The sequence below is a fragment of the Petaurus breviceps genome, unplaced genomic scaffold (assembly GCF_028583685.1).
Source record: "Petaurus breviceps papuanus isolate PSGF00001 unplaced genomic scaffold, PetGlider_PUasm1.0 79, whole genome shotgun sequence".
NCBI classification, from domain to species: Eukaryota; Metazoa; Chordata; class Mammalia; order Diprotodontia; family Petauridae; genus Petaurus; species Petaurus breviceps.
The window spans coordinates 16,955-26,501 of record NW_027186523.1 but is presented as its reverse complement, the minus strand read 5'-3'; the positions used below and the strand labels follow the sequence as shown (position 1 = coordinate 26,501).

Below are 9,547 nucleotides of genomic sequence, written 5' to 3'. Positions count from 1 at the left end.
TATAGTATAGTATAGTATAGTATAGTATAGTATAGTATAGTATAGTACAGTACATAGCCCTCCCTCACTTGAATCCAATTCACTTGCATGTCATGGCATCACCTCCCTGATGCCATGGTCCTTTTCGAGCACAAAGGCCGAACAACAACAGCATAGTAGGTACTTGATAAATGGTTATTAGCTGACTGACTGGCATGTAAGGTTTCTAAACTAAACACAACTGCAAAACATGAAACAAATGAAAGCAACTACAGAAAGCTAAAACATATCAGAATCCTATGTTTCTTGAGTCTTTAAAAATATTTTTCCCATTTTTTTATGTTAACTTTGTTTCTGAATATGTCCCTTTCCCTTCTCCACCTAGAGAGCCATCCCATGGCAAATCCTCATTTTCTAAAAACATGCTCAGACCTCATCTCTTATAATATTTTCACTTGATGCTGCCACACCCTCAAACTATCATCCTATGTGTCTCCTCACTTTAATTGCCAAATTCCTAGATCTGCCAAGTCTGCTGGCCTTTTCTTAGTTTTGAGTTCTTATTTTCCTTAGTTTTTGTCATTTTTAACATCTGTAGTTTTCATTATCACTGAACACATTACCTCCATCTGGATATTCTCTTCATCCTTTGTTTCAAAACAATAAGGAAATAAGTAGATGTTGAGATTAAAGATATGAGTGAGGGAGTGCCCAGTGAGACAAGGGGAAGATGAAATAAAAAACAAAGGAGAAGATGGATAAAAGTATAAGAGAGATTTGAAGTGTAGGAAAGGGAAAGTGATAGAACTCACAATAAAGAGTCTTAATTTTCTCAGTAAAATAGTGAGATAAATTACTGTGAGGAATATGGGGTGGAGTGGCATTGATGAGGAGAAAGGAAAAGTATTGGGACAATCACTGCAAAATGTACTAAAGATTTGGTTGTGGAAAAAATGAAATGATTGCTATTTATTAATCAGGGCCTAGGTGGGTTTTTTTCAAAGTGAATTTGTAGTGGACCTTGTCAGTACAGTAGTATGACATTTTTCTAGCAGTGTGCTGAGTTGAAGCAGAGAAGATGGATGGCAAGGGTGGAGAATGTGCAGGGAAAGCATCATGGAAGGACAAGGGGAAAAGGGGGATTCAAGGGTAGAAGATGACTTGACTTCTTATTGATAGCATCAAGACCATGAAGGGAGGAAAGTGATGCCAGACTAAGGATGAGGAACTGGGAGAACAGAGAGGATGTGGAGATCACAGTAGAGACAAACAATAGATTTAGGAGGGATGAGGCAGAGGGAGAAATGGAAAGACTGGAGAAATTCAGAAAAGGAAATTCAAGATCCGGAAGGTGGAATTGTTTGGGATGATGGTGAATTTTTTTTTGGCTTTTTGGAGGGGGGAAGGTAGGGCAATTGGGGTTAAGTGACTTGTCCAAGGTCACACAGCTAGTTTTTTGTGTGTTAAGTGTCTGAGGCCAGATTTAAACTCAGGTCCTCCTGACTCCAGGGCCTGTGGAGTCACTGTGCTACTTAGCTGCCCCTATGATGGTGAATTCTAAGATGTGCTCAGCCAAGTGAGTGGCTGAGGAAGAACTGAGATGTAGATTATGAGAGTCGAGGAGCTGATTAATTGGAAGACAAAGATGATCAAGAAACTTGAAGCTTAAATATTTTAATCCCCAAATGTGAGGGTAAATTTAGGTGTATAAATGAAAACTGTAATCCAGGCATACTTGAACAAGGAGGGAAGCCTACCTGAAAGCTCATGGATGATTTTACCATATGGAACTGGATAAGGTGATACAGATGGAGTGAGATTGCTAAATGATGGTACCAGATATAGGACTGGGAAATTCTAATGGAGAGGAACATAAGTTTACTCCTCCTTTAGGTTCAGTTTTTGGCATTTGACAGGAAAAAAAAAACAAAACAACTTGCACTTGAAATTGCAACAGGGGATAAGATATATTCTGGAGAAAGCTTTGTTTTTGTCAGCTCAGGAAGCAATAAAGAGCCAGAAAGTATAAGAAGAAAAGATGTAGGGAGTTTGTTAATGATAAGAAGTTGTTCTAAAAGGTACAATGAAAGGAGAGGGCAAAGGAAAATAGTGATCAGGGACAAATTGGGCTGAGCTATATTGATGAAAATGGGGGGTGAGGGAAAAGGTGTTTTGTTATTGTTGCTGTTGTTTTTGCCTTGAAAGAAAGTGACTCTGAATCTCAGGAATAAGAACATCAGGAAGTAAGAGTTTGTAAATAAGACAGGAGAAGCATCATGTGATAATGATATTTAGTTGATTAAAGCAGAGTATGATTTAAAGCAGAGATTAAAGCAGAGTTCTTCTAATATAGAAGTTACGAAGATCGTGTGGTGAAGATGTCCTAATCTCTAATTTTTTCTGCTTCCAACTTGACAAAATTATAAATTGAAAAGCAAACCTGGAAGAAAAAAACCTAAACTCATCTATGAAAGGAAAACTCAGAAGACTAAAGACAGCTCACATTTGTCAAAAAAATTACACAGTGTGGATTATAAATGAGGATCTTTGCTATTTAACTGATTGAAACAGAAATGCTATTTTCTAGGGGTTAAAAGTCAATTTACAATGCTTTGCATTTTATCTTCAACACTGGGTACTTCTTGTTGCTTTTTCTGTTGTCAGGTGCACAAAAGTGATGTCACAGTTGTGGTGTTTTTCATTATGCCTGCCAAGACAAATAATTTTAATGTGGAAACCTTGAAAGGACAAGCAGTGAGAAAGCAGCTATGGTAAACACTGTTCTTGTTAATGTTCTTGAGCCCCAAGCTTAAAAAAGATTTTCTTTTAAAACAGCTATATAACACACATTCTTAAGCACCATTTTCTTGGTTCAAGATTATTAGGGAATGAATTCCATATGAGCCTTGCTCAGTTAATGCATTATACTGAGTTATGGTAATCTAGGTGGCAGTGCCAATGTTTGACGCTGGAATGAATTGTCTGGAGACATTTTATTAGATACTTCTTTAAAAATTGATTAAATTGTTTCTGGCAACAGAGTAGACAGAGAAGTTTGGAAAGAGCCCAGCTCTTTAATATCCCCAATACGAATAGAGAAGGAAATACTAATAACTAGGTAGACAGACAGGTAAATAGAACCATGAAAGTTCTTCAAAAAATAATAGTCTCTCAGAGAAAGAAAAAATAAAGAACAGGAAAATGAGCAAGTAGAAAAAACAAAATATCAACATAATAATATTAGAGAAGGAAAAATCCTAAAAAGTTCTTAGAAGGAAAAATAACAAATTATTTCAACAATGACCCAGAAAAAGTGTTGGATCTAGTATAATACAATCAAAATGATTTTCTTTTTTTAAAAAAAGCTGACACTTTAAAAGAATGAAATAAGTTAAAAAAAAATCTGGGGGCGGCTAGGTGGTGCAGTGAATAGAGCACCAGCTCTGGAGTCAGGAGGACCTGAGTTCAAATCCGACCTCAGACACTTAACACAAAACTAGCAGTGTGACTTGGGCAAGTCACTTAACCCCAATTGCCCTACCTTCCCCTCTTTAAAGAAAGAAAAAAGAAAGAAAGAAAGAAAAAAGATCTGATAAATAAGAGCAAAGAAAAATTGAAGCTTAATAATGCATAAGAACTGGAATCTATAAAAACAGACCAGAAAAAAATCATAATAAAGATCACCAATGTGGAGAAAGTGGTAGTAAATATGAATGAAAGCATGGAATTGATAAGAAATAAAATTTTCATTTTGGGAGACAAACCCACCAAACATGACCAAAGGATATCTTGACTAGAAAGAAGTTTGGAAATTTTACAAAGATAATAGATTTAGAAAACAAAGTTCAAAGAAATAACTTGATTCATCATGTCAGCAGGAAAATATGGTGGTCAAGAGCCTAACTACCATTCTCAAGAAATTGCATATGACTGTTTCTGAAAAGTATTAAAGTTTAAATTCAATCTATGGATGCATAAAATTCATCCTGTGCCATGAGAGAAAAATCTCAAATTCAACTCAATGGGCACAATGTTATTAAACTAGTTTCATTGATTTTTAAAAAAGGATTTTGCAAATAGCTAAGAATGACTTGTCAAGGAGCCCGATTTTTAGCTACAAAGGCATATATACCCAACATGGGAAAGAAAATAAAAATCTAGAATGTGATTTAAGTCAAGGGAAACTAATCCTCACCCCAGAATCAGCTAAACTAGGAACACTTTTTGAAGATAAAAATATATACATTTTTTAATTTTTAATGGCATCTCTAAGTATTTCTATTGGAAAAAGAGAAATTAGATGAAATCTCTGATATACAAAAGACTCAGGGAGAAAAAATATGGGTAATTCCTCTTTTTCTACTTTAGATTGCCACTGGAAAACTTTGAAATATTTTGTTCTTGGCTCCCTGGGATTCATCCCTGTCATTGGAGAATGGCAAATGTTTTGGCCTTCAGTTCAATCCATAGTGCCAAAATTCATTGTCTGGTGGTCAGTTTTGGCCCCCAAATCTACCATTCTCCATCTACCCGCTCATTAAGCAGGATACAAGAGGGCAATATACAATTTAATTTCACTTTAAAACCGTGGAAGACACTTTTAAAGTTTTTTTGATGTAAATAAAACATTATTATTTAAAAAGAAATCATTTATTATAAATCATTGAAAGGAAGGAAGGAAGCATTTATTAGAGGTCTACTATGTGCTAGGTACTGTGTTAAGTATTTGACAAATGTTATCTCATTTCATTTCACAACAACCCTGAAAATTAAGTGTTATACAAGGAAACTGGTGATTTAGATTAAATTTTACAACAATTTAGATCAACTAAATATGCTTTAGACCAACATGGTTCTGTAATTGTACAACCATCTTCCTCTCCCCATGGTCTTAGAAGAAAACTTGGAACAAGATAGAGTCTCATTTGTCTTTGTAGACTCCTAAGACTGTCAGAGCTGGAAAGGACTGTCAAGACACTGAGTCCAATTTCCTAATTTTACCTACTACAAATTTATAGTGGAAAATTGGAATAAAGTCATCACTGCTTCCTGTGTGGGCAGTCACTATTTGGGAGAACTAAGGGTTTTTAAACTAAAACTCTGCCCCTGAATAAGGAAAAAGCTAAAAGAAATCTATTCTTCTACAGAAAGAAGATGGAGGAAGTACTCCCCCCACCAAACCTCACAGTACATAACAACTTAAAACATATATTATATATGTTATATAACATAAATATGTTATATTTAACATAACAGCCTGTCAGTGTCATTTGCTGCTTAAACAACGGTAGAGTTCTTCATGACTCTTCCCTCCTTCTCAACAAGTAAAATAGTGGTTGTCCACAGCTTGAAAATAAAACTAAATTTTATTTTACCTTCTTGGAGCCAGCTTTGTGAGTGGGTAGATGAAGAATGGTAGACTTTACCTCCAGTTTCTACCCTATTTCAAGATCTCATTACCTCTCACATGAACTATTAAAGTAACCCCTTCATTGGTCCCCTTGCTTCCATTATCTCCCCTTTCCAATCCATCCTCCACTCAATTGCCAAATTGATATTCTAAAATATAGACCTGACCTTATTATTTAGCTACTCAAATTCTTCAATGGCTCCCTATTTCCTCTTGAATAATAAACTCTGCAAAATACTCAGTCTGGCATTAATTACTTCTATAATCTGTCTCTGCAATTCCTCCCACTCACTTTATTTCTGGTCTCATTCTTATTACTATACTTCACAATTCTGTTCCAGAAGGTCAAATCTACCAGATCCTAGTTGTTTTCTACATGTGAACTTCCATTTCCTGCTTCTGAGACTTTGCAGAAGTGTTCCTCTATGTCTGTAATGTGTTCTTCCCTCCTTCTAGTTCAGAGTCTCTAGTTTGGGGTATATATCAAAATATACCTCAGATGCTACCTCCTTCACTGAGCCTTTCCTAATCCCCAAAGCTATACTATCTCCCTCTTGAAATTACTTTTTATTATTTTAGATATATTTTGCATTTATATCTATCTATGTATCTGTCTGTCTGTCTGTCTATCCCATCCCTCCAATAGAATGCAAGCTCCTTGAGGGCAGGGAATGTTTTGTTTCTAGTATTCCCAGTGCCTAATGCAGCATGCATTGAACAGAGTAGATATTTTTAAAGTATTGTGGTTTAAAATTTTTAATTAGCAGAGTTATAGTAACAAATGGCACACTACTCTTTCTGGTGTTGAGAAATCATCCAATGTTTTTAGGAAGTAAAATAGAATTACACAATAAATGTCACAAAAAAAAATGTGTATAGTCTTTTGATCCAGAGATACTAATAGACTATATCCCCAAGGAATTTATTGTTGGGAAGGAAAAAGACCCATTTACACAAAATCATTCTTAGTGGCACCATTTGTAAGAGGAAAAAGTAGGTGTCCAATGATCAGAGAATGACTGAATAAAAGCATTATATAGGAATGCAAGGAGATGTTATTGTGCCTTTAAGAAGCAACAAAATATGATAAATTCCTAAAAGCATGAGACTTATATGAAGTGATGCCAAATAAAGTGGAGCCAAAAGAAAAATACGCAGTCATTATAATTATGTAGTTAAAGACAACAATATATCCTTATTAAATATGTAATTTTTTTTAAGCAATTGGGGTTAAGTAACTTGCTCAAGGTTACACAGCCAAGTGTTTCTGGGTGGGTGCTAAGTGTCTGAGCCTGGATTTGATCCCCAGGTCATCCTGACACTGAGGCAAGTGCTCTTACTCGCTGTGCTACCTGGCCGCCCCAAATATGTAACATTTAATTATTTTAATAATAATTTTGTACATATTTATAACATAAAAATATTAAATAAATAATATAATTTATTATATATTATCTTACATAAAGAATATATTATATAAGGAATATAAAATAAAATAATTTTAATAAATAAATATAAAATTTATAATTAATTTTGATGATTAAAATAAATAGTAATATATCCATATGAAATTCACAGAAAAGGTTAAAAAAGGAATCACAAAAAAGATGATATATGTATGTGTGCATTTACACATATACATATATACACACATAAGTATGCATATATTTGAATTCCTGTACTTGTTAATAGAAATTAAAATTAAAGTTTTACATAAGCCATGGGCTAAATTTTCAATATTTTAGGGTTGTTTAGGTGTGGTACCACCAGAAATCTGGAGATTAGACTGGGATGCAAATAATAAATAGAATAACAATAATGAGGAGGAGGAGGCATTATAGGTAGACTTAGTTTCCAGTCATCAGTACAAATTCTTTTCCTTTTTATTTAAAAAAATTTAATTTTTATTTTTTCCCTCAAGCATTTGTTTTCCCTCCTTTGGACTTCCTGTATCCATGTACTTCACTCTGAATCTATTCATACAAGTCTTCCTAGTTTCCTCTGAAACTGTCCATTTCATCCTTTCTTGTAGCATTACAATATTTAATTTCATTTATATACAGTAATTTATTTAGCTATTTCCCAATAGGTAGGCTGGCAGTATATTTTCAAAGGAAGTAAAATAATGGCTTTTTTTTCATAGCATTCAAAGTTTTAAATGAGAAAAACTGTAACACTGGAAATTAATTCTGAAATATTTTATTTTAAACAGGGACACTGCAAATTCAGTGAAAGAAAAGTTTGGAAAGAAACTCTATGATGCACTACTAAGGTAGGTACTCTGAAGACATTGTTTCAAACATTTAGACTTTAAAAACAATTTCTATTCAGAATACATATTATAGCATAAGTACTATATGTACATCATGTATGAAGAGTTTTCTAAACATGTGCTAGGTCAGGTGGCCAGGACACTATATATCCCATAATTTGATACAAACAGAATAAATTTTCTTGTGATACCTAAATGAGAATGACCTTTAAACATACAATCAAATTATTTTTTAAATCGCTTTTTCGAATTTTGAGTTCCAAATTCTCTCTCTCTGTCTCTGTTTCTGTCTCTCTCCCTTTCACTTCCCTCCCCCATGTGTTGAGAAGGCAAGCAATATGATACCCATTAAGTATGTGAAGTATGCAATCAAATTCTAAGTCATCTTCAGCTTTGTTATGGTTTTTACATGGTGGACTGAGTTGTAGTCTGAGATCTTTGTAAATAACTATGGGGAGAAGCTTTTTTTTGGTTAACTTGTGGTAATCGTGGTGTTCTGAATAGATATTGGTGGATATAGGGTGGATATAGGTGTTTTTATCAGTACAAACTTAGATTGGGGATCTCCATAGAAAACTTTGTATGCTGCAGATAGAGTTTCAGCAAATAGTACTCTGGTGGAGTGTGCCAGATATAATGACTGAATCCCATTAAAGGGTGAAATTAACTTCTTACAAGATAATTTTAAATGTGTCTTGTATAAATAGTCAGATGGATAAGAACCGTCTGCAGATGGGAATCAGTTTTGTTGAAAGAGAATTCCTTCACATCCTTCACAAACTTTGAGTCTTTATTAGGAATAGTTTTAAGTTTAATTTGCTGTATTCTGTATATTTCCTTTACAGAGGAGAAATTCCTGATTTGAATAAGATCCTGGATCGAGATGATGTGACAATTATGAAAAGAGCTATTTTTTCCACCCAGGTAAAAAAGAACAAAGTTTTCTATGCTTCAGTTCAGCAATTTGAACTAGAATGAAAATATGTATTTTAAAATCCTATTTTGCGCTTGTGTGTGTGTGTGTGTGCGCATGCACTCATGTGTGTGTGTATCCTAAAGATAGATAGACAACTCTAACATACTCAACTAAATGTGTTTTTTTTTCTGATTAATTTTGATTGGGTATTTCCATGAATAAATGATCAATTTTTTTCAGCGAACCTTTTCCCCTTGTAAAATACATCGTCCTAATCCCAAGTTTCTCAGGTATTCTGTCATTTTTCAGGCATTAGAGACTGACCAAAGTCGAATGTCTTTGGCTCTATCCTTGATTAGTGGAACTGGAGGATTTTGTGCTTCTTTAATGCTTTCTAACCCACTGACCATTTTTTTCCTTTCCAGAAGTAGTTCAGTGCCACCTTGGTAGAGTGTTGGGCCTGAAGTCAGGAAGACTTAAGTTCAAATCTTACTTCACATACTTATTAGCTGTGTGATCCTGAGCAAGTCACTTAACTTCTACCTGCCTCAGTTTCCTCACCTATAAAATGGAAATAATAATAGTATTAATCTCTTAGGGTTGTTGTAAAGATTAAGTGAGATAATATTTACAGAACTCAGTACAGTTCCTGGTGCATAGTAGGTAGGGCCTTAATAAAGTCATGTTTCCTTCCCTTCTTCCTTCCTTCCTTCCTTCCCTCCTTCCTTCCCTCTTTCCTTCCCTCCTTCCTTCCTTCCTTCCTTCCTTTCTTCCTTCCTTCCTTCTTTCCTTCCTTCCCTCCTTCCTTCCCTCCTTCCTTCCTTCCTTCCTTCTTTCCTTCCTTCCTTCCTTCCTTCGTTCCTTCCTTCCTTCCTTCCTTCCTTCCTTCCTTCCTTCCCTCCTTCCTTCCCTCCTTCCTTCCCTCCTTCCTTCCTTCCTTCCTTCCTTCCTTCCTTCCTTCCTTCCTTCC

At 34.9% G+C, this 9,547-nt stretch overlaps 1 protein-coding gene across 1 annotated transcript in view; it reads left to right on the top strand.

Annotated features, from left to right (window-relative positions):
- The window catches only part of LOC138175691 (glycogen [starch] synthase, liver), a gene marked incomplete at its 3' end in the record, with an annotated part of 53,146 nt that overhangs the window by 29,225 nt on the left and 14,374 nt on the right, over nt 1–9,547 (top strand). The window contains exons 8-10 of the mRNA XM_069106208.1: nt 2,644–2,750; nt 7,602–7,661; nt 8,507–8,585. Of these exons, the coding sequence (XP_068962309.1) occupies nt 2,644–2,750; nt 7,602–7,661; nt 8,507–8,585 (246 nt within the window). The remainder of the gene's footprint in view (nt 1–2,643; nt 2,751–7,601; nt 7,662–8,506; nt 8,586–9,547) is intronic.